General features: G+C 43.0%; 1 protein-coding gene across 1 annotated transcript in view; it reads left to right on the top strand.

Moving 5' to 3' along the window:
• The window catches only part of PIEZO2 (piezo type mechanosensitive ion channel component 2), a 427523-nt gene extending 405904 nt beyond the window's left edge, over positions 1-21619 (top strand). The window contains 7 exon segments of the mRNA XM_067547859.1: positions 7066-7254; positions 8714-8806; positions 10256-10428; positions 14128-14256; positions 15650-15729; positions 18525-18702; positions 19882-21619. Coding sequence (XP_067403960.1) covers positions 7066-7254; positions 8714-8806; positions 10256-10428; positions 14128-14256; positions 15650-15729; positions 18525-18702; positions 19882-20134 — 1095 coding nt within the window. The 3' untranslated portion in view covers positions 20135-21619.
• The last annotated feature ends 6018 nt before the right edge of the window (positions 21620-27637 follow it).

Raw genomic sequence — 27637 nt, 5'->3', positions numbered from 1 at the left:
GAACTTTTGGATGCAAAAGGCAACATTCCTGAGTCTGTGTGCCAAGCTCTCGCCAGCCCTTCAGTGCAGAGACAGGGGAACAAGAGCTGCACTGACAGTTGAGGAACAAGTGGCAATCATATTCTGGAAGTTGTAATACCAGATTGGTATGGGTCAGTGGGAAATCATTTTTGAGTTGGAAAATCTACAGTGGGGGCCATTGTCATGCAAGTGTGTCAAGCCATTAGTTTTCTACCTCTATGCAGGAGTGTGACTCCTGGCAACGTGCAGGACATAATGGATGAATCTGCAGCAATGGGTTTCCCAAACTGCAGACTGGCGAGACGGCATGCATATCCCTATTCTGGCACTAGCCCACCTTGCCACACAGTACATCAACAGAAAGGGCCACTTTTCTATGGTTATGCATGTGCTGGTGTATCACCAGGGATGCTTCACTGATATCAGTATGGGCTGGTCAAGGAAGGTGCATGATGCTCACATCTTTAAAAATGCTGCTCCGGAAGCAGGGACATTCTTTCCTGACCGGCAGATTATCCTGGGTGATATTGAAATGCTAATAGTGATCCTGGGGACCCCAATCTATGCCTTGCTCCCCTGGCTTATGAAGACATACAGTAGTCACCGTGACAGCACCAAGAAAAGATTCAACTCTCAGCTCAGCGGGTCCAGAATGATTGTAGAATGTGCTTTTGATAGAGTGAAGGGATGCTAGTCATGTTTACTCACAAGATTGGATCTCAGCCACAAAAATATCCCAGTGATTATAACTGCTTGCTGCATAATATCTGTGAGGCAAAGAGGGAAAAGTTGCCCCTGGGGTGGAAGGCAGAGGTGGAGTGGCTATCTGCTGAGTGAACAGCCAGACACAAGGGAAGAGTCCAAGCTGTGTGGTTGCAAGAGACTTTGATAGAGCACTTTAGCAGTCAACCGCATTAATGTGCTATGCTAAACTTCATTCTGGCCCTGAAGGTTTGAGCTATTAGGAACTGTGTGTAGGACTTGCTGTGTATTTTTATTTATATATATATATTCATTAAGAGACACAGTGATATCACTGTGTCTCTTAATAAACCTATGAACTATTCTGATTTTGCTGTGCACTTATAATTACTGTTTTTCATTAAAACTATGATTAGGTGGTGCTTGCTTGCTGTATATTTACAAATATGCCTGGGTTTTTTGTTGAATCTCTGAGTTCTATGGTACTGTACACTTGCAAGTACTGGGTGCTTGGAGTACTGCTATACACGCTGCACTATGTGTGGTGAACTAATGAAGATTCATTTTCAAAAAACAGAATTGTATTGACTGACAAAAGCAGTGGAAAAAATTGCAAATAAAAAAGAACAATGCAATACAAACTTCCAACAGAAGTTTAACAGAACAGAACTTTAAATTTAGGATGGCAGTGAACATTTCTGTCCATTTCAGTCTACAAATGCAGTCCATTCCAGCTATAGATACACCAGCTGTATCTCTCAGAGTTAAGCATATGTGAAGCTGTGGTTGTCCTTACTGTCCACCAGCACTGGGTGGTAGGGTTCGGAATATGACCCCTGGTGCCACATGGAATGTTGCAGGATGTAGGGAGTTGCCACCATGCCACCGGGAGTTGTCCAGGGACTGCAAAGGGTGGCGAGTCTGTGATTGTTGGACATGTAGATCAACTAGAATCTGCATCATCTGTGTTTGCAGCCTGAGGAGTCCCATAATGTCCTGAAGCGTCTCTTTCTCCTGTCCTCTCTGTGCCTCTCCATGCAATCTGCCATGTTGGCCCTCCAAACCCTTTGTTCACAGTCCAGTGGAGCACTGGCTTGCAGGATCTTGTTGAACATATTCTTCCTCCTCCTCCTCAGGCACTGATGTTCTGCGAGTGGAGGAGGCGGGGCACCACTTCAGGCCACAATGGCAGCAGCTACAGATAAAATAGATGCATATATAATTGGATTTACAGCCATAATGGAAAGTGAAAGTTGTTTAAAAACTCCCTTCCCTTATTTCCATAAAACTTTTTAACAAGACCTGTTTATTGACACTTCATTTTGTAGAGTGCCTCTGCACAGAACCGCTCTCCATCCCCAGCCATGGTGAAAATGGCCCACCAAAGGCAAGTGGGGGGAAAAGGAGAAGGGCATTAAGATTTTCGTTTTCATGGAACAATACCATTTCAGTGCCTGTTTCCATGGGTACGAGTATAGGGCAATGGCATTGAATATTGGCATTATTTTCCAAGTGATCTGTTTCTGATATCTCACTCCTGAGGGTAACAAAGGCACAGAAAGAACACCTGCTGCTGGCATCCTGAAGCTGCCTATGCTCATGTGCTGCTAGTCTGTTTACTGCAATGGTACCAGCTGAACTCATCGCGGAGTGTCATAGTAGAAATAAGACTACCATCCCTAGAAACGTTCAAGAGAAGATTGCAGAGTATTTCCAGGAAAGTTTAATCAAGATCTTTCAGGAGGATTCAAGGGACATCCCTATATACATAAACGAACTACCCTTCCACCACCTGTCTCAGCATACAGGGGAATGAAAAGCAGATACCAGCTCTGTTTATTGTACCTCTACCTCTTCTAGTAAAATAATGAAAAGTAAATACCTGTGTCTTGGTAACTGAGGGTGAGCCGGGCACCATCTTCCCTTTTAAACATGGTAAGGGAGAATGCATGCACACATGTACCTGAGGTTCCTTCCCTTTCGTTGGACTTGACTGGCAGGACAGACTAGACTGTGGTGGAGTCCTGAAAAGATCCTGGCTTGTGGCATAACTGGACCTTCCGCCTTCCGCTCCTCCCAGTGCGGGTCTCCACCTCTTCCTCCTCCTGGCTGTTCACATCAGGGGTCGCTGGTGCCTCTGAGGTATCTCTAGTGGTTAGCGAGGTGCTGGAGGGATCTCCACCAAGTGTGGCATGCAGCTCAGTATAAAAGCAGCAGGTGTGCAGCTCAGCATCAGATGAGTTGTTGGCTGGTATGCCTACTCCAGGTCCTTTGCTTTCACGCAGCACAGAGGCTGATTCCTATTGTACCTCTTTGTCTGCATCCCCTGTGCAGTCTTTTCATAGATGTCCACATTTCTACGACTGGTCTGTAGCTGTGCTACACAGCCTTTTCTCCTCATGTGCCCAGGAGATCCAATATCTTCTGTCTACTCCAGGCAGGAGCACATTGAGTGTGTGGAGCTGGCATGGTCAGTTGGGCAGTTGCACACCACAAAGGAGAGCTGTCACATGTGCTTGCAAAGTTGGGCAATCAGGCATAGGTATTTAAAATATATCAAAGGTGTTTTAATGGGGTTCTGGTCTCTGTGACCCTTGGGCAACGGACTTCATAATTATGACCAGAGCAGTCACTGTCAGGCATTGTGGGACAGCTCCTGGATGACTGTTACGGTAGACACAGGTCAGGTAGTGTCTGCATTCCCACAGTGTTGACCTGTACAGGTCAACCATGACTCAATGCCATTTGGGCAGGCGGTTTTATTGCATCACCTTAACAGAACACTTGCATGGATGGGAGACATATTTGAGAGTAGACAAGTGCACAAATACATCCATGCAAGACGCCATACGATGACCTAATTTTCCAGTGTAGACAAGGCCTAGTTGAGTAGCCAGGAGTAGAACAGCCTTGGCAGCTTGCACTAGAAGTCAATGCAGATGAGAATACATAGCGCCCACCACAGTCTAGACAATTATGGAGGTCCAAAGAATTCCTCCTCCACTTACCTGTAGAAGGAATTCACCTGGGTCCCGCCTTCTCAAGTGACTCCCCACAAGTCTAGGACTGACTTATTGGGAATGGGAAGCTCAGACAATATCTTTTGAGTAGCCCAGCCCACATCACAGCATTCAACTATAACTCAGTTTATCGTACCAAAATAATTAGTATTCATATTATGCCAACACAAACCGGTAAACTGAGTGGAGTTAGGGTTGAATTTTGTGGATTGCTTCAAAAATCCAATCTTTATAAAAAATCGGTCTGTTTTTTAATGTATTGTAATATTCTGGTATTTAAATTTTAATAATAAACATTCTACTAGGTCTTCATTTCCTTTGTTCTTTTTTCTCTTCATTCTCTTTTCTTTCTAGAATTTGGGAATATTATTTTTATTAACTATCTTTTTCCATATTCAGTTCAATATCTCCTTCTCTCCCTCTTTCCATTTCCTCCTTTTCCTTAGGGGGTTTTCTCTCTCCTCTACCATGCTTTTCAATGCTCTTTCAGGTGAAGTCCTACTTTCCATCAATAATGACTTTCTTCTCTCTCCCCCTTCTTTCCCATCCCTAGTTTGTTCTTCATTCTCATTTCTGCACTATTCACCTATTTTTCCATTTTTGTTTCTTTACACCTCCTTGATGTAGCTTTTCTTTCTGCACTGCCCCTATCCATCTCACACTTTCCCCACTAAAACACCCATGCATTCACCTACCTATCTCAACCCCTTTCTCACTGCCCCTCTACACACTAATACCCACCCACACAGACATCCATATATCCACTTATTCCCCCACAGCATCTACTCACCGCACCTTCTCTCTCTCGCGCACACACACCAATGCAACCTCATGTACCCCTACCTCACTTCCTCCTCACTATCTCAGACCCACACACATGCACCTAAAATAAGAACCATGTGCCCTCTTCCTATTTCATATGTTCAGAGACCCATTCACTGGGCACTCCTCTTCTGGATCCCAAAGAGAGCACTTACCTATTCTAAGATTCTCAAAACTGCAACATGACCTCCACTTTTTCCATGACTTTATGGCTGCCATTTTTTTAAAACTGGGCTCAGCCTGTTTAAATGAGCTAAGGTTCAGTTCAAATAAAAATCGGGAATCCTGGATTCAGTGTTACCTTTGTGGAAACAGCATCCAGATGCTTGGTTGTTTTGCCAATTTTAAAAAGAAATTAAGTATTATTTTAGGAATGGGAAATAACCCAGGCATTTAGAAAATAATAAAATGGCCATATATTTGAGTGTTACTGACGTATTTCTAGTTTTATTATAATCCTACCCCTTAACTGTATTTGATTTCAAGGTATGTCACTTAGGTACAGGTAAATTAACTCGATATCCACGCAAACCTGTCACTTAGTTGTTTATGCTAGTTATATTCCTACCATGAATTGAACTGCATCACAGGTTTCAGAAATGAATAGAGAAAGATAAGGAAGTAATCCAATTCCAATTTTGCTCCGTGTTGTTTTTTCTATAATAGTAACATTCTATACTGTGCCATGGAATAATTATAGAATATACAAATTTCCAAGTCTAAGTCACAATGTGTGTGCCAATGACACATATTGCTGATGGGTTTTTGCATTCATGTCTCAAAAATCTGCATGTTAAGAACAAAATAACTAACAATAACTGAGTAGTTCAAGGTACCCCCCCCCCCCCCCCCCCCCCCCCCCGAGTGGTACTCCTAGGTATTTTGGCTATTACTATCTCTCTGAGCTACTCTATAACAGCATTAAAGATGCTTGAAATAACCTTGTACAGATAAATGATACCCCTCTTGTGAGCTCAATATGAAATGAAATGAAAACAGTGTTCCGTGGTGTGAGACAAATGGTTTGACACAATGCTTTTAAAATGTACCTGATTTGTTTTAAATATAGAATTGTATTACAATATAATATTCTCTTAGGGCTTTATGGATTCATGTTGTAAAGCAAGAACAATTTCCTGAAAGCCAGGTTTCTGGCAAGTATATGTGTGCGATGCAACTTTATTTTGTATATACCATCTCTCATACACGTTTTATTTCAAAATGCTGTACAGAGTTAGTGCTTGCACTGTTGTAGCTCTGTTAGTCCCAGGATAATCTGTAACCCACTAGCCCCCTTTTTTTTTTATCCTGGGACTGCAGAGCTGTTAGCTGGCCACTTCATCTTGAATGGTCTTTTTAACTATGTGTTAACCAGTTACGCTAAACCATCTGTTCCACCTTCTGTTTAGCTGTGACGCTCTGCGTACCTTCCCAGACCTGAAGAAGAGCTCTGTGTAAGCTTGAAAGCATGTCTCTTTCACCAACAGAAGTTGGTCGAATAAAAGATATTACCTGACCCGCCTTGTCTCTGTATAGAATTAAATCCTATAAGAGAACATGCAGAATACATCATAGTGATGTAAAGACTTTGTACAGGCTGGTGAATCTATGAAAGCATTCAATCAGAGGGATTAACAGAGGGAGAGAGGACTCATAGATGAGGGAGGGGAATGTGTTTTCTGATGTGATGGGAAAAGAGGAGGAGAGATGCCAGAAGATTGTTCTAGACCCCATGAGCTGCAGAAGAGATGGCTTTACTCCACTAGCGGACATATTGTGGAAAGGGACAGCAAAGATCCTGGTGCTAGGCAAAATTAAGGAGCAGGACTAGGGATCAGAGACAGGGACATGGGCTGAAAAGCAGACTGAGGCAAGGCTGGAGAGATTTTAAGAACAAGGAGGACAGTTTTGAATAGATCTGAAGTGTATGAGGAGCAAGTGCAGTGTTAGGACAGTCCTGTTGCACGGTATCTGTGTATTGCTGAAAAATAAATACCATCTTTCTCTGCAATAAAAATTACAGTATTTTCAGGATCGAAAAGGTGCAATTCTGTCTGAGAGAGATCTGAGCTAAAATAGTGTTTGAAGAAAAACTGAATGAAAGCTGATGGCTTCAATCGGCAGGTGGTTGAGCAAACCCTTTTTTTTTTTTTCCCCACATATGCTTTTCACGCCTTCTGTTTGAGAAGAACATTCAAATGAACCAGCCCATTGTTGCCTCATTTGGGATTGGGAACATGCAGAGCCACAGAGTTTTGGAAGATTTTCACCCCAAGCCACGTTCACTTGACACTCACCTCCATGTTTGCTTGAAATTCAATCCAGTGTCAATCAAATCCCAGCCCAATTTTGACTAAAAATGTTCATGAAACTTGTCCCAGACTGGAGTTTGTCATGAGCTGTGAAAGAGTTGGTTGTTTATTCGTAATAGGTTCATGCTAAAAATGTCCCATGGATAAACACACAGTATGTTTTACTGAGCGACTGTTTTTTGTTGCAGAGATATCCCCAGCCGAGAGGCCAGAAGAAAAAGAAAGTTGTGAAGTATGGAATGGGTGGCATGATTGTCGTCTTGCTGATCTGTATTGTCTGGTTCCCTCTGCTCTTCATGTCTTTAATCAAATCTGTTGCAGGCGTCACCAACAGGCCTCTTGATGTATCAATCACAATAACCCTAGGAGGTTATCAGGTAAACAATGACCAAAAGAAAAGTCAGTTATTGCCCTATATTTCTTTTTGCTGTATTATTCTTTACGTTGGACTTACTGGAGTTACTGGGTGAAACTCTGTCAGCTGAGTTATATGGGAGGTCAGAGTAGGTGAGGATAATGATCCCTCTGTGTTTAAAAAATTTATGAATTTATAATTAAAGTGTAAAATAGCCTCATTTCCAGTTTACTTAAAAAAACCCACTTCTCTGACCTAGAGTTTGATTATAGCATGTGTTTGGGTACAACGCTAACGTTTAGTCTCTGTCAAGTATTGATGCAATCTACATTTACATTGCAATCTACCCCTGGAAAGTTAAAAGAATGTAACCAAACTTGAGTCAGATATTTGGGTGATCATTCCACGTTTATCTCACCTCTTTCACTGGGGCCCACTTTTGTGCTAGTTAGCCAACTTCAGGGTCCAACCAGATTTTGAAAAAGCCCAGCCCACAATGTAATTTGTAGGGATGCCTTGATTTCTCTCACTGAAAGTTGCTGGAACATAGGAACCTAAGTGCCTTGGTCACTTTTGAAAATGAGACTTGGAGACAGATTTTTAAAGGAATTAAGGCACCTAATTCCCATTGAAATCAGTGGGAGTTAGGTGCCTAAATACCTTTATAAATCTGCTCCCCCAGCTCCTAAATCAGCTAGGTATTGCAATGATAAGCAAAGCAATACCTAAATACCTTTAAAAATCTGGGCCTAAGTTACCTTTGAAAATGGACGTAGACTCCTGAGTGCCTTAAGCACTAAAATTTTACCCTAAATTTTTAATAGGATCCAGGAAGGGGGCTGTGGGTAAGGGGAGGAATGTTCAGAGAGACCATTTTGGCTTTGCCTTTCTCCACAGTCATTTGTGCCATTTTAAAAATGTTATTTCCTGTTTAAAATCTGCTGTGCGGCATTTGAAGAACTGAAACACACAAGATTTCCAGTGGGAAAATTAACTTGGGAAATTCACAAACAGCCCAGGAGGTCACTTCTCTGAAGAAGTGAATCTAAAATGACAGTTGTAAGAGATGTGATTGGCACAGACAGAACAGCCTCCGTGTGTTCTCTCATTCACGTTTGCTCAGACCAATGCAAATAGATGTTTGCCTGAAAGAAATTTCAAATGATGGAATTTCACGCTTTCTGGGATGGGGTAGTTTAAAATTAGGACCATTTTGGAACCAAATTTGGTTAAATGTTTTGGTTTGGGGTAGTTTGCTTTCCCACAAAATTGGACCATCTAAGGAAATTTGACAAGAAATTCAGAGTTTTCGTTCTGGAAGTTTTCAGGCTTCATGCATAAGCTTTTCTCCCATCCCTGGGAATCTCTCCCCACTGCACTGAGGGATTGTTTCAGACTGAAGTACACAGAATATTTGTTAATTTGTAATGTAGGAACAGAATGAAGTATATTTGACAAGGATGTGTTCTTTTATTTTCCAGCCTATTTTTACAATGAGTGCTCAGCAGAGCCAGCTCAAGGATTTGAATCAAACTGAGTTCGATTCATTTCAAAAAGAATATTTGGGTAATACTGTAAGTAAAATATGGAGTGTTTTATCATTTAAGAATTTGTGTGCATACATCCAGTATATCCAGAATGGCCAAGTCAGTCCGTTCATTTCCTTTGGGTGGCAATAAAGAATCAGTAGTGCTGGCCTTACTGAGATGATTAGTTCCATTGAATTTGTCTGAAAAAGGACTGCTTGCATGAATAAGAGCTTGAAGGGTGAGACCGTAAAGGTATGTTTACACTGCAATAAAATACCTGCAGCTGGTCTGGATCAGCTGACTTGAGCTCCTGGGGCTTGGACTGCAAGGCTCTAAAACTGCAGTGTATATGTTCAGGCTCGGGCTGGAACCCAGGCTCTAGGACCCTCCCTAAGATGAGTGTGTTTTAGTAATCGTTTAACTGAATCGTATCTGCAAAGCTACTTTGGATTTCCTTGGTAAGAGAAACGCATTCAGAAGCAGATCCTAAATTTACTTGGTAGCCAGTTTTTCAATAAGACTCATTTCAAAGACGTGAAACATACTTTGCATCATATAATTAGTATGTCTAAAACTATAAACGCCATCAGCATGCTTCTCCCCCTCCCCCCTCAAAAAACAAGCATGTTGCATCTTATGCCATGTTATATTCCAGCCGTTGGAACAAATATTTGTCCTATACTCACCATCTCCTTTACTAACAAGATTCTGCAGACCCCATTCTTCTATGTGGAATTCCCCATTTTCACTTTGTTAAAAGTTTTACTTATCAAAGCAGAAGAGGTTTTGCGGTAGAAATGTAAAATTCATTAATGTGGATTCTCCCTGGCCCATCTCACCCACAGTAGTAGGGGAAACAAGCCAAGGCCAAAAAGAAAATACCAAATAACATGGCCTGCAGTATCTTGGACATCCTGAATTCTACCTTGCACTTTTCGAAAGCCTCAAGTTACCATATGGGCCAATGGGATGTCTGGTAACCTACCTAGCATAGAATTTGTCAGACGAATTACATATAATGATAGCCACTTGTGCTGTGTAGAGCCTCCATGAACTTGTTTAAAGTAAATTTGCGGTGCCCCACAAAACAGGTGGGGACTAGAACATACAGCTTCTCAAATTAAAATGTGTTCTGGGTAATCCATTAGCTCCACTAGCTTAAATGATGAGGATCTAAGAAACAAAAACATAGAATCCATGTGCTTGATTAATTTTATTCAGCCCCATTTTTGCAAATGTTCTCCATTAGGTTAGGTGTAAATCAGTTTCAGCTGCAATGCAATTATTATTTTTTTTCACATCACTGCCTTCTAGGCTGGTCTGTATTTCAATTAAACCTCTCTCCTCTTATGCCTGACCTGGCGCCTGAGGAAAACCATCAATGCAAATCACTAGACTCATAATTAGTAGTACACCTATAGTTCTGACTGACCGGGAAAAATGGTTGTGTGTTTCTTGTACGTTAAACTTTCCTTTCTCTTTTTGCATTTACAGGGTGCTTTGCAGTTTCTAGAGAACTATGGAAAAGAAGATATAATTGTAGCAGAACTAGAAGGGAATTCAAATTCATTGTGGACCATCAGCCCTCCAAGTAGAAAGAAAATGATTCAAGGTCTCCGGGATTTTTCTGCTGAGTTCACTGTAGTTCTTTCATGGAGTATTCAAAGGTAATTAGTATGAAGGTTTGAAAGATTTATTGTTGGGTTAGGCCTGCTGGTCGAATGGACGTGTTTTGCATTGCCAATGTATGGATGACGTGTTTCTTTTCCCATCCAGTTCTCTCACCAGGCCAGAAAGGCTGAAGAGTGGGTGGATGGGAAGGGAATGATTTTTGTCACTCAACAACGAGCCCCCCCAGCAACAAAAAAATAACATTAATGGATTTTAAAGGGAGGCTTGCCCTAGAACTCCTCAGCAAGAATGCCCCTGACCAGCAGTAGCACCTCCAAGGTGGAAACTATAAAAGCAGGAGTAAAATGATCTGGAAGAATGCAGGGGGAAAAGCAAGTCCAAAAGTAGGACTATGATGCTTGAGCTTTTTTACCTATGAAATATTTTTATCAAGCCTACTGCAAATCTTATTCTGACATGCAGTATGCTAAAGAGCACCGTTTCGTTTGTGATTGTGCTGACACTGTAGCTTCGCTGACTAAAAAGACACTTTTAAAACAAGGTGCAAAGAATTTAGGCCATGACTGTCAAAAGTGACTAGTGATCTTGGGTTCCTCAGGTTTTGAGTGCCCAACTTATGACACTTTGGAGGAGCCAGATTTTCAGATAGTGTGAGCATTTGCCTTCTGAAAATCAGTGGCTTTGGGCTTACTCAGGTTGGGCACCCAGAATCTGAAAATCCCAACCTAAATCTTCAAAAACAGCTATTTATTTTGCGTCCCCCAAAGGGGCGTCAGAGAAAAAAAATGAAAATTCCAACCTTAGGTTTTAAAAAACAAAGGGCCTTTGGAAAAACATTTGGTATAAAGAGATAACTAATGGGACGACGCAATTAAAATGCAAAAGAGAAGCAATCAGTCCTCTAACTAAGGCTTTCCAGTCTCAAGAGCTATTGGCCATGCCCTTGGTGCTGTAAGAAACGAAATAGCAAGGCATGAGATGATAGCAGTTACTTGTTAACTACCTGTATAGCTAGAGCAGTGTTTCTCAATTAAATTTGGCCGCGGAACCCTTTTTAACTTCTGTGGGGCCATGCGATACCCTCCGCTGAAAAATCCGGGACATCTTCCCCTTTTCGGCGGCACAGTATCGGCTGTTTTCGGCGGCACGCGCTGTCAGCTGTGTTCGGCGGCACGCGCTGTCAGTTGTTCGGCGGTGCTGTCAGCTGTTTTCGGTGGCGCGGTTTCAATTTTTCACGGAACCCTGAAATTCATCTCGCGGAACCCCAATTGAGAAACACTGTCTAGAGCCACCCTGAAGTAAGTAGACACAAAGCCCATTCCCTTCCTTGGGGCTTGTGCCCATTTACTCCAGGGCTCCAACTGCCCCCGGTGTAAGTCTTCCCTTCAAGCTTTGCTACACACTGTGGGTCTCCTGTAAGAGCCATGCTGGGGCATGCACAGGCTGCACATGAACAGGGCAGTTGCAGCCACATGGCCATCTGTCACTTTGAGGATATACTCTCAGCTGTAATAGCTAACCCTGAGAGATTACTGGGGGTTGTGGGCATCAGTCAAAAACACAGGGCCCATAATAAATAAGCCCCATTATTTAAGATCAAAGATTATTTAATTAGACCCTTTTTTTTTATTTCTGTGGAAGGACATTCTGTTATCTAATGGAATTTATCGCTCCCTCATTTATTTAGATCTACAGTCCATTTTTAATACTCCTGTACTAATATATCAGTTGTTTGTTTAATTAAAAACAGTAATAAACTGGAACACAAATTGGATCCTTTATCTTTGGGAAGCAGTGGACTATATAGTAAGTGTGACTGAATATTACATAGCTAGCATTTACAGCAGTGGAGTCCAAGCTTGTTCAGCCTGAAGGCCAGTCGTCTTATTTTAAAAATGTCAGGGGGCTACAGTTAGTCATCTGTGATACATTTGCTGGCGTATTTCTGCTCCTTTTGTGCTAGTCAGGCAACATAAGGGCAAGGCTGGATTTACACCTTACGTTTACCCTAGGCACAGCATCTTCAGTACCCCCTGCCTACAGTTGACCATCATGGGCGGGAGTGGGAGAGGGGAAGAGGGGTGGGATGACTGGCTCGGCTTAGCCAGGGGGCAGGGCCTCAGGGGGAAGAGGAGGAGCAGGGCCATGGAAGAGAGGAGGAGGTCCAGGGGGCGGGGCCAGAGTTCTGGTGCTCGTGCAGTAATCTGCCACTGTTTAGGCGCCCCTAGAACGCCGGCACCCCTAGGCACGTGCCTACTGTGCCTAACTGGAAATCCAGCCCTGCAAAAGGGGAGTAGAAGACACATGTAAGCCCACTGTTGGGGATTCTCCCTGCATCGAGGAGTCCTCAGCAGGCAGAGAGCTGACGCAGCCAGCTCCTACTCTCTCCCTGCAGCCCATGCCACAAGGGGATGTGGAGGGAAAGGAGGGGCTGTGGCTGATTGCACACTGCACACGAGCTTCTACAGCTGGCATGTGATCCATGGGGACTGCTGCCAGCTGGTGGAGGGTAGAACAGTAACTGGGCTGCTCTAATTTGGGCTAGGACAGAGAATCGGGGAACTGGCTGTTGTAACTGGCGGTTGATTTTCACCTTCTCCTTTCCCGCTCTCCTGAGCTACCCTTAGTGACTGTGTGGGGGAGGATGGTTATCTTTTACTAGATGCTCCCCTAGGCTTAGGTAGAGCCAGTTAAGCTCCCCTGTTACTTTCCTGGGGCTCCCATAGCCCAGCAGGGAAGCAGGCCCCGGAGCAGCCAGAACTACTATCCTCTCTGTCCTGTGAGGCAGTCAGCAGGGCAGCTGTTGAGTAGCTGCATCAGGGAAGGGACAGCAGTTGGACAGAACCTTACTGGCTCACCCCATAGGTACTCTAGGGGCTGGGAAGCGCCTCCCGCCAGCTCCCCATGGTGACAGGGCTGATTCAGGCACTTCAGTTTAAAAATCACCGGGGGAAACACGTGCTCTGAAGTGCCCCCAGCCTCTGTTTGCCAGAAGCTGGGACTGGGCGATGGGACGGATCACTTGATGATTGCCTGTTCTGTTCATTCCCTCTGAAGCACCCGGCCTTGGCCACCGTCAGAAGACAGGATACTGGGCTAGATGGGCCATTGGTCTATCTCAGTACGGCTGTTCTTACGTTTTCTGTTCATAATCAAATATACATTTTCATGTTGTCTCAAGGGCCCCAGGAACCCTGAGCCTAGACACCCTCATTTATAGGTGGTGTATCAGGGCTGGGATGAATACCATGTTCTTATTTCATTTGTACATGAGCCCATTGGTAATGAACGTTTTTAGAATCACTCAGAGAGTGGTTGTAGTTGTGGTTAATCAGGCAATAAGGTGTCAAGTGCCATCTGCCAAGGCCAGTGTTTGGCCTCTCAGTGTTCAAAAGCAAACTGTCATGCCGGTTTTTGTGCTAGGCTTCTATTTTGACTTTGAAACAGTAAGTAAAATTATAGTCAGACTGTACTGTAATCCAGCAAAAATTGCATCTAAAACATACGACGCCACCATCAATTATGACGGAGGTTTCAGGCCACGACACAACTGCAGGGGGGGGGGTAATGCAAGCTGTATTGGTAGCCTGATGCTTCACATGGTACCGTGGAAAGGTCATTGACACCGTGCAGCTTGATTGGCACACCCACATCTGCTACACACAGCCCAGGGGCATGGCTGTTGTGTGGTATTGAGCTTCGCTACCTGTCATCTTTCTTATTTATTGTTATAGAAACCTCTCTCTTGGTGCAGAAGCAGAAATAGCATCGGATAAGCTTTCCTTTAACCTACCAAACAAAACTAGACAAGAAATCGCTACAATGATGTCCGGGGAGCACCGGGTAAAGAATGTGTAAGTTATGTTCTTGACTTGTTCGTATAGATGTTTCTCCTAAGCAGATTAAGCAAATAACTAACTGATGCACAGTTGTTATCTATAATGTAATGTCAAAGCACAGCATATACTGTAAAACTCAAACACGTGCAGTATACTTCATTGAGTTCCAGAAGGGTAGCCGTGTTAGTCTGTATACAGCAAAAACAACGCGAGTTCTGTAGCACTTTAAAGACTAACAAATTTAATTTCAGCAGAAATTAAAGTGCTACAGAACTCTCGTTTATACTTCATTGAGCGTATAGCAAAATGAACTGTCAAAGCTCTGCGGGAGGGCCACGCCCTTCACCACCACTGGGGCAGCTGTGAAAGGAACTGAGTACTGTAGCAATGGGGGGAATGGTGTACGGATGGTGCAGCATACTGTGTCCTCCCCGCCAACTCCACTTCCCTGGCCTTTGCACAGAACTACAAAAGGGTGAAAATTCCTAGCACCTACACAAAGGCCAAGGACTATATTAATAAATGTTACTTCTAAGGTAATATCCAGCGTTGTAGCCACATCAGTCCCAAGATATTAGACAAACAAGGTGGGTGAGGTAATGTCTTTTATTGGACCAACTTCTGTTGGTGAGAGAGACACGGTTTTGAGCCACACAGATTTCTTTAGTCTGGAAAACAACCAGGGTGTCACAGCTAACCACAAGGTGGAACAGATTGTTTAGCATAAGTAGTTAACACATATTTCAAGGGACCATTCAAGGTGAAGTGGTGGCCCTTTAACACCCCTCCAGTCTTAGGGAGGAAAGGATGGGGGCGGGGGTTGTTAATGAGTTATAGATTGATATAATAAGCCAAAAATCCAGTGTCTCTGTTCAGCCCATGATTTTTAGCATCTAGCAAAATTACGAATTTAAATTCCAAGGCGTATCTTTTGAAAGCGTTGTGCAGATTTCCTTTGAGGATGAGGACTGACAGGTCAGATATAGAGTGATCTCTAAATGCCTCAAAAGCAACTATGTGCGTGAAACTAGACAGTCACTATGCTCTCAAATGAACTCACACAGGAAAATGATGAGACAAAAACACCCAGTCACCTGTGGGGGAACACTTTTCAGAAAGTCCCTCACTCCTCCCTGGGTGCACACATACCCAGCATTCGTGGTTTATGACAGGTGAATAAGGAAATTTTGAATGGGACACCATGTTAAAATATTGGCAGAACATCACTGGTGTGTCCATCAAAGTCAATAGAATGACACTGGTTCAAAACAGATGTGAGATCAGAATCCAGACCAAGAATTACAGTACTCTCCTTCTTCAAAGTGGAATCATATTCTATAGCTGCCCCAAGAGGGATGTCTAAGTGAATTTATAAAGATACAAAAATACAGAATTATTCTCTCACATTTTCTTGTAGGACACTAGAAATGATATTTCCATACTACATCAAGGCACCTCGTAATTCTCTGGCAAAACCAATAAAGCAGCTATGGAAAGGTATGTACTCTAGGCTGTGAATATCTTAGTGTATCCTTTTTTTTATTGTGAAACCCACAAGGCTGTTTAGCCAATAATGGGACTGTGTCAAGGAAGCTTGAACTGCTGCTCTGCTCTGTTGTACCTCTTGTGTGGGTAAAAAGCGGGTATTTGGTTCTAGGGCTGTTGACCCAGCACCGCTCACAAGAAAAAAAAAAAAAGCTCTCACACACACAAGAAAAACCCTAAAAAGCTTTATTTAAACACTGAGCGCTAATACAGAGTGTTTTACTGAGGGTCTGAAAGCATGTCACAAAAGGTGTGTAAGCATTGTTTGCCCCCATTTTTTCAGATGGGAAAATGGAGGCACAGAGAATTTAATAGCAACATTTAAAAACTTTTGATACCTGAAATCAGTCATCAAAATTCATATTTAGGCAGCTACATGATGTTTCATTTATTATTCTAATAATAATTCGTATTTGATAGTTTTAAAGAGCCCACCAAGGATCAGAGCCCCATAGCGTTAGATCCTGTATAAACAAGAAAGAATTCACTGCCCAACAACTGTATTAATGCAGTAGGTTGATTGGCAGTGATTACCTTTCCAGAGTGACAAGTGCACCTGAATAGAAACCGCTGAGAACCAGGAAATATACAGTTACAGTACACACTAGCCTCAGCCTGTAACCTTAACTCTTGTCTCTTTGAGTGATGCCCTGACAGACATTGTAGGACACTCTGTTCTTCCAGATTATATGGAACACTGTGGGGACACAGCATGTGGGTACAGTAGGAGAAACGGTCAGACCATGGCAGGCTTAGAGAACACTAGCTGGCTACACCTGGCCTGTACACAACCACTCCTACACTGCACAGACTACCCCGAGGCACCAGATGTTATGACCCCTTACGATATCTTGGCCATTGTACTAAGGGGACTTTCTGGAACAGCACCTGCACTTACCTCTGCCATGTAGTGCACTGTCATGTATGCTGCCAGACTGCTACAAATCCCCAGACTATTGTTAAGGATAAAATTTGGTCACAGATACTGAGACTGCTGGGGCAGGGCTAGAGCAGCAGCTGTTAGCCCCGGGCCTGCTGCCGAAAACAGCTGATTGGCCGGAATGCTGCCGAACAGCTGATCAGCCTGCCAGTCCTGGGCCGCCACCGATTAGCTGATTAACGGGGCTACCCCGGAACAGCTGCAAGCTCCCACAGCAGTTTTTTTTCCCACCCCTTCAAGGTATTTTTAGGGACAGGTCACAGCTTCCGTGACTTTTTGTTTATTGCCCGTGACCTGTCCCTGACTTTTACTAAAAATACCCATGACAGAATCTTAACCTTAACTATTGTGCTCCTCTGCTTGTGCAACCAATGTAACTCAGCCCAGAAACAAAGGGATTGTGATTGCTTTGGGTGCATTTGCTCCTCTCTTCATATCACAGTATGAGGTGTGGCAATCTGCTGCAAGTAATCCCTGCACCAGTCAATACAGCGTCCCTGACACAGCGAAGGGCCAGTTCAGTGGATGCAGGGAAATGAGAGAATATAATTCTGTGGGACGCAGCACCCATGAAATGGCACATTTACCAAGTCATTCCTCGTGTCTGCCTATTATAAGGCAGGCCTGTCTGAAACATACTTACAGTATAGCCCCAGTGGCTCTTGCCAGCTCTAAAGGGCAGAGTGAAAATTGCAAGGTAGGTCTGGGTACCAGAACTCTCTATTTCCTGTTTTTTCAGAGGTTTAAGTACAGGTGCTCTCAACACTCTAGAAGGGGCACTCCTGCTCAACCTTTACTCTGTATTGACTTTTCAGTGATTTTCCCTTGTTTTTTGAGGAGGTCAGTGACAGTAATGAGGGAGGCCTGATTGGGGATTGCCTGAGGGAGGCACAAGGAGACTTGACTGCCACTCAGCTACTAGATATGGCCTTTCTATGTCCCCAGTAAGGCTGGGGAGGGTTCATGGGGAGGGAGGATGGAAGATGGTAACGGATGGGCTCTGAGAAGCACATCTACCCAGTGGGAGCTGCAAGGGTAATGGAGGGGACCCCCAGGCTCTGTATTCCTCTTTGGAAGTAGCGTAGGGGAAAGAGGCTCAACCCGCTGAAGACTTGGTGGTGTGGAGTAGCCCACTCATCTCAATGGGAAATTCTCAGATGAATCAGAACGCTCCATGGAGCTGAAGACAACCTGACACAATAGCTCTGAGAAGTGTGAACTGACCCATTCATCTTAATGAATGTTCTCCCCTTCCTTTCCCAAATCTACCCCAGAGAACTCACAATCTAGGACATCGGATTTTGCAAAGACATGACTAACTTTACACACTGTTTGTAGTCCCACTGAAGTCAGAGCTAAAGTTAAGATCTTGAATAAGTCTTTGAAGGGCCTAAGACATAACCTGTTTTCAGAAGTCATTTCATTTGAAGTTGTGGGTGTCCAGCATGTCTAAAAATCAGACCTCATTTATTTAGGTCCCTAATATGAGCAGTACCTGACATTTGCACTTGTTTGAAATTGTTGGCCATATTTTAACTGCATATAAACAAGCAGTAGACATCTGGTTATGTGCAAAAAATTTTAAAAAGACAATCCAAAAGGGGAAGGGAAAACACAAAATGTAAAAGGCTAGAGAACTATTGTACTGCTGTTCTATAAGCTATTTTAAAATGGGCTCTAAGATCGTTTCAATTGACTTCTATTTAGGTTGCACTGTCCTTTTTCATATTAATAAGCAACTGATCCCAGCAAGTTTGACTTATTGACAACATGCTTATTTTTATGTTCCTGTTTTCTCTTTCAATAGATGGCAAGATGGAAAACCTCACTGTTTCGCTAATAAAAAATGAGTCTAAAGATGGGGTGCGTGAGTGGTGGGTCCTCAATCAGCTTGGAAAAAGATATAGACAGGAAGAAAGTCTTGAGCTCTTCGTATTCAGTGACAAAGTTAGCCCTCCTAGTCTTGGATTCTTGGCTGGCTACGGGTAAGAGAGAATCTTGTACCTAAAACCACAGGACTGCCAGAAATAATTAAAGGGGAACTGGGAAAGTTATCGCCTGTAGACCAGGGTTTTGTGTTTTTATTGTAACAGTTGAGAACATCACCAATACCTAAAATAAATCAAAGAGGAGCAGGGCTGGCCCAAGCCCCACAAGAAAAAGTGCATTAAGAAAGGTGTAAATTTCACGATTTTGTGGAGATGAATGTTTTCTGGTTCAGCATCTCTAGTAGCTTTCATAGGTATGGCATCACATTATCCAAGGCATAGTATTCCTTATATGCAATCTGAGATGGATCAGAACCCTGCACTCAGGCCTACCAGCTTGGTAAAGAAGAAGTTGATTTTGAACTATTTTGTTTTAAAAGGTTTGTCATTCTATATTATAAATGGAGACAAAATTGTGCCCTCCGGTGCATCTGTTGCTTCCATCCCTGTTCTCTCAAGGTAGGGGATTTGTCCCCTCCTACAGAAGATCCATGTGCAGAGGGCATTTGTTTCTACATCCCCATCCTGCAAAAGAACCCTCTGTGTGGTCAGGAACCCACACCTGGGAGGGAGAGGGGGACAAGGCCCAAGAGAAGACATGCATTGTCTTTTCCCAAAACGCTGCAGGGAAATTAACACAGTCTGAGATTGAGTATTCCTTCGTGGGGGGTTCCAAAGCAAGTGGCCAATGGAGAAAACATTAGCAGCACAGCTCCACTGGCCCTAGAGACGTGTCAAGAAGCCCCCCACCTGGTTAATCCTAGCCTCCAGTATATCTCAGGGATCTGCAAGTTCTGGTAGAGAAATCTTAGCTAAGCTGCTGGTGGCTATCTTTGCAGGAATGATTTGGGAGAACCTACAATAGGGGATCTCCAGGAAGATTCCGCTCTTTGGCACATTTTTCCACCTGGGGTTTTTTTGTTCCTTTATGATTTTAATTGCATACAGTTTTAAAAATCTTTAGAAATAATTTTATAAGAAATGTTTAAATTTGGAATTCCGTAGACTGATTATATTTACCGTGTTATTCCTAATGTGTAACACAGATGATTCAGTAGAACTGGTCGTGTTTCATAAATCCATCAGCACCTTGGTTTTATCATCATTTGCCTGTACTTGGACTTATAAGCAGATGAGAAAAAAAATCTTTGAACTCTTTCCTCTCTTGTTTTGCAGCATCATGGGACTTTATGCCTCAGTTGTCCTGGTGATAGGCAAGTTTGTCCGTGAGTTCTTCAGTGGGATCTCTCACTCCATCATGTTTGAAGAACTACCAAACGTGGACCGTATCTTGAAGTTGTGTACTGACATTTTCTTAGTAAGAGAGACTGGAGAACTGGAACTAGAGGAAGATCTGTACGCCAAATTAATATTCCTGTACCGCTCACCAGAGACTATGATCAAATGGACTAGGGAAAAAACTAATTGAGCTCGTTGGAGTCACACTGCAAATCAAGTTGGCTTCATCTGAATTTTTTTTTAAAAAAAAGCACAATAATCTCATAAGAGCTAAGCCTTTTATAGTTAGGTAGCAATGATTTTTCATGGATTGAATCCTAGAAGCTACTTCCTTAGGAATCCATGCTGCCTTTCAAATTAAGGATTAATGGTGAAGAAGATTGGTTGGTTTGATTTTTTTAAAATGTCCACTCTTTAAAATCAGGGGACCTTGCTTTGTAATTTAATCAACCAAATGTTCTGCAGCCTTGTCTGAGTAAGTTAATCTTCCAGCCATTAATTCCTACCTGTAAAGAAAAAGGAAAGATCCCTCAGATGACTTCACTGGACCTTTTCTGGAGTGATACAGTTTGTGCAATATGCTGTTGTACGTCACTGACTTTCAAGATACAGTAATGGGAGTCTGACTAGCCTTCAGGACAACCAAGCCAAAAGGCCATGGTGGGAGTTGAAGAAATGCTAGCCATATCCATTTTTAGAAAAGCAGAGGTTTCGATGTACCAAAGACGCTGTGGACAGCCTTCAGTAAGCAAAAAGAAAACAAGTGACACTATTTTATTTGTACAGTCCCAGGAGACATTTCCATGAAACATCAATGACTTTTCTCAGGAAAAAAAACAAACTTGGTTTTAGCCCTTAGTTAAACCTTAATGAATTATGGTGAAATATTGGGATGTTGTGCTGGGTCATCTTCCCACAATTACTGCTTGCCGACAGACAAAAGCCAACTGAATGACTAAGGAGCTGTTTCGTTTCTTAAATCCTTTTGAAGACTGAATAGCGTGTGCTTCTCTCTGCTTCCCACAAGATGCTTTTCCCCCATTTTGATGATTTAAGGCAATGGTTTTGCTGTTATCTGATATCCTCCTTCCAGTATTTCAGGTATACAAAAAATGTTTACATATTCCAATTTACATTTTTACATCCGAAACGGGTTTTTTAAGTTCCCAAATCTAGAAGTACATATAAGCTTGAAAAATGGCATTTTCTTAAATTACTATTGTTGGTGACACAAACAGTTCATTAGAGAACATTGTAGCATGAAAATTTATGATTGCAATGTAGGTTTAATTCCATGTTTAAAAAAATGCAATTTCTGAGAAAAAAAATCATTGAGTGGGTAGGGTATGTTAAAAGGTTATACTGTGTAGTTTTGATTCAGTAATGACTTAAAATAAAGCACATGTTGCAAAGTCATTTTAGAAGTTTTTTTTTTCCCTTCTTCCTCTTTACACAAAATGGGAAAAGTCTTTTTATAGTAAAGATATTCACAGCAGAGTTAAGTTCAATGACAAATGAATCATTCATTCTTGTAGTTAGCTGCTATTTATTATATAAATGGTATAGTCAGTGGGTTCCATTCTGTATACTAGCAGCACATTTTGGACACTATGCAGTATACAACAAAAACTGCTTCATTATATTGTAACAATAAAATCACCTGGTGACAAACTCATTGGAAGGCTATTTTGATTTCTTCATGGCCCATAAAGAAAAGGTGGTTGTTGTTCTAGAAGGCTGGCAAGATTAAACTGAAGAATAAGGTGCTGGGGGTGAAATGTGGTGGGTGTATAGCAGCCAAGCACCCTATTTTGACCACTGCTGTCTCTATTCCCGCCTTAACAGGCACCCATTTACTGGTAAAAACTTAGTTGCAGAATGAACTTGACAGCCTTTTAGACCTGCTAAACAGCTGCTTCTTTGTCATAAATGGACTAAATAAATGTGGTCCTGGATAACATGAAATGATTACAAGACCTTTACCAAGACAGCTGTATACAAATATAGGGGCCAAGTTTATGGCTGAGTAATAGCCCAACCTTGCCAGATATGACATAATAGGTCAGTTTTTCTCTTCGTCTAGATTTAAGGCTCCTTTTTTCAATACAAAGTCTCAAGTAGATGGATGCTTGGTAAAATAAGAGAACCTGATAGAAATTGCATCTGTTATGTTTCCCTGTGGAACTCCAGATGTTACTGGTTGATCCCGTAAGTAGCTGGCTTCATTACTCACTGTTAGGAATCAAACTTTTTATGGGTAGTGAAAAGTTCTTCTCCTATGATTTTATAAAAGGACTCCCAAAATGTTTCACTGTTTGTGGTGGTAATTTTTTTTCTCTGCAGAACCACTCTTGGGATACAGAAAGTCTTTGTGTGAGACTTTCTGTTGCCTTGCTCCCTGTGCAAAGGGGGTGACAAATGCGATCACTCATCTGAACAGCTGGTTCTGAGCAGGGAGCACATTACTTGCATATTGCTCAGTGATTAAACAAGAATCAGTGGCACTGATGAGTTAAATATTCAGAGAGCTGCTAACTGGAAATAGAGTCTGGCACTGCCCGGTGGGATTTTGAGGCGGCCAGAGGTTGAGGGGCATCTACACAGGTGCACAAAGGTGGCGTATTAGCAACCAGTCACTGGATTCACCTGACACAATGACTAAATAGTGCTGCTAGAGACACTAACCTCTACAAAGGTGGGACCATAGCCATGCCCTCACTCCGCACTGATCAGTGAAGCAAGCCAGCCGCAGGAGGGCGCATACACTCTGTCCCCATGCCATATGCCCCTAGGAGTCTCACTGGAGTGGCTGGCTACTGCTTCCAAAGGTACAAATAGAGCAGTTCTGTGCTGTCTGTCTCAGTTCTTGGATCTAGAAGTTGTTCAGACAGTCAAAGCATTCAAGGTTATTTCTTTCAAATGTGTGCAGTGAAATTCATGCCACCATGGAGGGGGATGCCCGCTGCGGGACAATCCCAACAATGCAACACTACCATTGGCCTGCTGCCTAAGGCAGGCAGCTAATGGAGCGACATTGCACAGGGTAAAGCGAAACTCCACACACAGGCCAGGCTGGGGCTCATTAGGGAGGAGCCCAGGAATTTGGCCAGTGAGTCTAAGGTCCTGCCTCAATCCAGCCTTGAGCTGGATTAAGAGCTATAAAGCTAATGCACAGTTTGCCCCCAGTCTAAATGTACTTCACCTCTACAAAGCTTGTTTGCTCATCCTATATACAAGTGGGATGAGCTGTACTGTGGAAAGTGAGGCCCTTGTGAGGAAAGCCAACTTGGTGCTTCTATGGGCTGCCACTAATAGTTACTGAACGATGGAAGCGCTTCGCTTTTTCTTCCACCTGGACAAAAGTGTGTATGAACGTTATAGTCATCGGTACTAAAAGGCCTGCCTGGCTTTGTCGGAATTATAGCCATGGAAGGAAATGTCAGCATAAGCAGCAACAGGACTTGTTATAAAGGAGAGATTCATTGAGAGAGAGAGAGAGACTTTTTGCATAAAGTGGAACTTTCAATTTTGTAACCGCTAAGGGAGAAAAGCCTAGGGCTTGGTGCTCATTTTCTTGGATTAAGTTACTTTTCCTCTTATCAAAAATGGTTCTCTAATTGCCATTCTGTGCAAACAGCCTTAGACACTTAGCAGTGCAACAACAATGGCTCTGCTGGTTGAGGGGAACAGCTTTTAATTACTAGCTGCTGCTACCATCCGTGAAACAAACACCAATGAAAGGAAAAGGCAACAGACTTGTGCCTTGGACTTGACCTTTTATTACAGAAAAAGGCCTCTGGGCTCAAACTTCTGCTTTGGCACTTTTCCCTTCATCTTCTCTCAAAAAAAAACACCTGACTCTCCCCTACCCTATGCTCATTTGCTTGGAGGACCTGTCCTGGGAATTTATTCCATAGGTTTATTGCCCTTTGAATGAAATACCTATTATAGCCCTTATTTTCATGTACAGAAGGATGGATTCATTTTATTTTTTTAAAATCCTCTTTCTTAGCCCATTTTTCACTTTACCTTTTTGCTTGGACACAACAGGCCAAATTCTTGGTTCTGCTATAGCTACTTTAAGCTGTTCTGGTCACACAAAATAGCCATGAAGCCAGACTAAAAGAGCAGCTGAGGTTCTCACAACAGAAGGGAATCTGAGGGTGGGTAGATTCGCTGTAGCAGCTTTCATTTCACCTATTCTCCCATCTCCATTCACTGCAGGAGGGCATCCTATGTCCTGGTGATCCCTGACTGCTGGAATAGCATCTGAGGCCCACGGATAGCCACTAGAGCTGGACTGACAACATCTTTGTGAAAAATATTTTATAAACTAAGTCATCCTTGTTGTCTAAAACTGCACATTCTAGGTGGTGGTGATTTTCTTATGTAAGGGTGGCTAAAGCTAAGCTCTTTTATTAGGAGGAGTTGGCCCAGTATCTTAGATGAGTGCCAGCTAGTCATGTGACATGAACAGCGCTACTGTCTAGGGCAATGGTATCCATGTCATTAACACAACTGGCACTAATCAGTAACTTTGGTGGTCTCAGCTGCGAAGCCAGGGTTGAAAGGATGTGCAGACTGAGCTAACCTCTCACCGACAGAATGTCACTTCAGGTGGATCGGACATTGTGACAAAGCTTGGACACTGTAGTCTGGGTGGAACCCGTTCCACTGTTAAACAGAGGACCTCAGGCCAAAAGGTTGAGTCTAGCAACTTTTTTCACCCTGAATGCACTAAATTTTAGTTAACCAATGCTGATTCTATTCTATTACTCTTAAAAATGCCAAACTAAATAATGGGCTATACCATTACATCCACACACTGAACTGATGGTTTCAAATGTTTTCCTAAACCAGCTTGCACATTCTGATCCATAGGTGGTATTGACTTCAGCATCACATCCTTTATCATTGAAAAACAATTTGGGGGCTATAGATAGTGCACGAGTCAATTCGCCACTCTCTCACCCCTGCAGACTCTATTTCAAATCTTACTTAAGTCCTTGCTGGAGGACGAGCCTCAGAGGTCACCATATGTGATCTGCCTATTGCCAGCGGCTGCTCAGGAGAACTCCAACACTAAAATATCAGGCTGGTTGGCAGTTAAGATTGTTACATGGTCAAAACTGTAGGGGAAGCTTGCACAATGCAAGCCATGAAGTCCATAACTCAAGCCAGTCCTTGCATTTTCTTTCACGAGAAAATGTCATGTGATTGGCAGATCATAGACATTGATTTTCTGGGCCTTAGACCAGCGTTTATACACAAATTCTATCTGGATTATTCAGGAAATTACTATGTATACATTTTTAACCTCCCAGCCAATATTTCTAAAGATCTAGAAACAAGCAAAGAGAGAGAATGGGCTAAACATCAGGTTTAATCATCTTAATTCTGCATCTTCACAAATCTGATAAGGAATTTCACCCAGGGGCTGCGTGGGGTTTGAAACAAACATTCTTTTACCCAACGATTCACTCTACCTCTTACTTTCAAGGAAGTCTTATTTTAGGTAGAACCACATGAGATTGCTAGAGATTGGCCCCGTTTCACAAGTACACACATTGTTCCCCTAAAAGTTATTTAGATCAGCATCTAATAATGTATCTCATATCTAAACAGCACACCACAAAATACCAATAAAATCTCAAACATTTGCCTTTATAATAGAGCCAAGCAGTAAAGTGTAGGTTTTTTTCCCTTGGGTAGTTTCACTATTGTGTTTGCAGTTTCCATGTGACTGCCACATGTTGCTTGTCTGTTTCCTGGATCATTCTCTCAGATCCTCATTTTTCTTCCTTCTCGTGTACAGTAGTGACCAGTAAAAAGATCAGTATTTGCTAGCTGTTACCACACCAATGTATCTTACCATTTTCCCTTACGCTTAAAATGAAGTTTGGTAACTGACTTTTCAACGGTTTATGCTCTACTTCTCTTCTTGTGTACCGGAAAATTGCCCCAGTGAAAGACAGAAGCCAAGAGAAAATCTTGATTGATGTTTTACCAGTAAATCTCAGCATAGTGCTTCTCTCTCAAAATTTAAATTTTACTGGATATATTATTTTGAGAGAGAGAGAGAGATTGTTGTAGTGGATGATCACTTTCATCTCAGTGTTCTCTTTCCCTTGCTAATGCAGTTGCATGCATCCAGAGATGTAGCAAGAAATCCCAACTCCCAACTGAGTTAATAGCAAAGAGGTTTCTGATGCTGTACATGATGATGATCTTTTCCCTGTCCAGTCATTGTATTATTTCATCATTTGATACCCTGGGCATTAAAGGCCAACGTTGGCAAAGTGGTTACTGATTTTGGATGTCCAGCTTGAGATATCTTGGGCCTAATTTCCAGATGGGCCAAGCACTTTAGCTACAAGTGCAGTGTTTCCAATTGCAGGTGACCAACACGCCTGCAAATCGGGCCCTCGCTATCACAAACTGATTTCCCAAACATCAAAAGCCACTATTAAAAAGGTTGTCCTGAGCACTTTATTCTTATGCAGCATCTTTTACTCAATGTGTGCAAGACTATGCATTAACAGAAGATCAGGGCCTATGCCCTTTAGGGTATGTCTCCACTGCAGCTGGGAGCAAGCATCAGAGCCCAGGCAGACACAGTCAAGCTGGTGCGATAAAGAGAGTAGCATGCACATTGGCTCAAGCTAGCCACTTGAGCTTGGATCCGCCTAACCCCCAGCCAGTGCAGCAGTAGCCACAATGCTATTTTTAGTGTGCTAGCTGGAGGCCTGCCAGTGCAAGTCTGTCTACCCAGCCTGGATGGCCCGCTCCCAGCTGCAGAGCGGACATATCCTTAAAGTCAATGGAACCTTGAACCACTGACTTTGACCAGCAGAAGGATTTGACCATAAGTTAAATACGGATTTCCTATTATTTCAGACAGACGTGTTTCGGAAGGTTAAGGGGAAACCACGGCTAAGGACATGCTGCCATGTTCCCACACTATTTCAGTCATTTTAAATATTTGATACTTAGCTGGTCACGCCCTTGTCTAAAAGGCAGCCATTCAGACTAACGTTCCGTAGCGTGCATAAGAACGGTTATGGAGTGTAAACTCAGAGGAGCATTATCTCCGTATAACAGTCCACTCACCGCTAGGCTCCCACGGGCGGCCAGGTGTGGTGCAGCAGTTGTCTGTGGACTAGTGTCCCCGGCCGACAGTTTCTCTTCCAGTGACTCAGATCCCTGGCCAGCTCACTGATTTAAGTCCACCCCTTGCGGAGTCATCATTGTGTTAAAGATGTGCTGGGGCCTTTTAGTTTGGACAAACAAAAATCCTTCCCCTTCCCTGGGGCTCTTGCTCAGCCTGTAGTCCCCTGGCTGGGCTAGCTAAGCCTTACGTGGGGCTTGTACACCCCTTTCCTTGGGACCATTGGGGGAAACCTAGTCCCACCCACAATGCCTGATTCAGGCCCAAGGCCCTGTGCTGAACAGCTAGCTCAGCTCCTTTACCTAGGCTGCAGTTTTCTGTAGCCTCAGGTTTTTCCTTTAGGTCCTCCTGTCTCTCTCCCAGGTCCCAGCCTGCAGTATTTAACTTCCTCTCTCTCTCAGCTTTCGGCCTGGTTCTTGCCAGCCCTTTTCCCAGCTGGGTTTTATCACCTCTTAAGCCTGGCTCTCATTTCCATTACTGCAGCCACCTGCTGCTCTTTGCAGGGGAATTTGCCTGTTTCCTCTC

This window comes from Emydura macquarii, unplaced genomic scaffold (genome assembly GCF_026122565.2).
Source record: "Emydura macquarii macquarii isolate MOO-44397 ecotype Brisbane River unplaced genomic scaffold, CSIRO-AGI_Emac_v2 contig_212, whole genome shotgun sequence".
NCBI lineage: Eukaryota > Metazoa > Chordata > Testudines > Chelidae > Emydura > Emydura macquarii.
The sequence above is the reverse complement of the archived record's forward strand: the minus strand, read 5'-3'. Positions and strand labels throughout refer to the sequence as shown.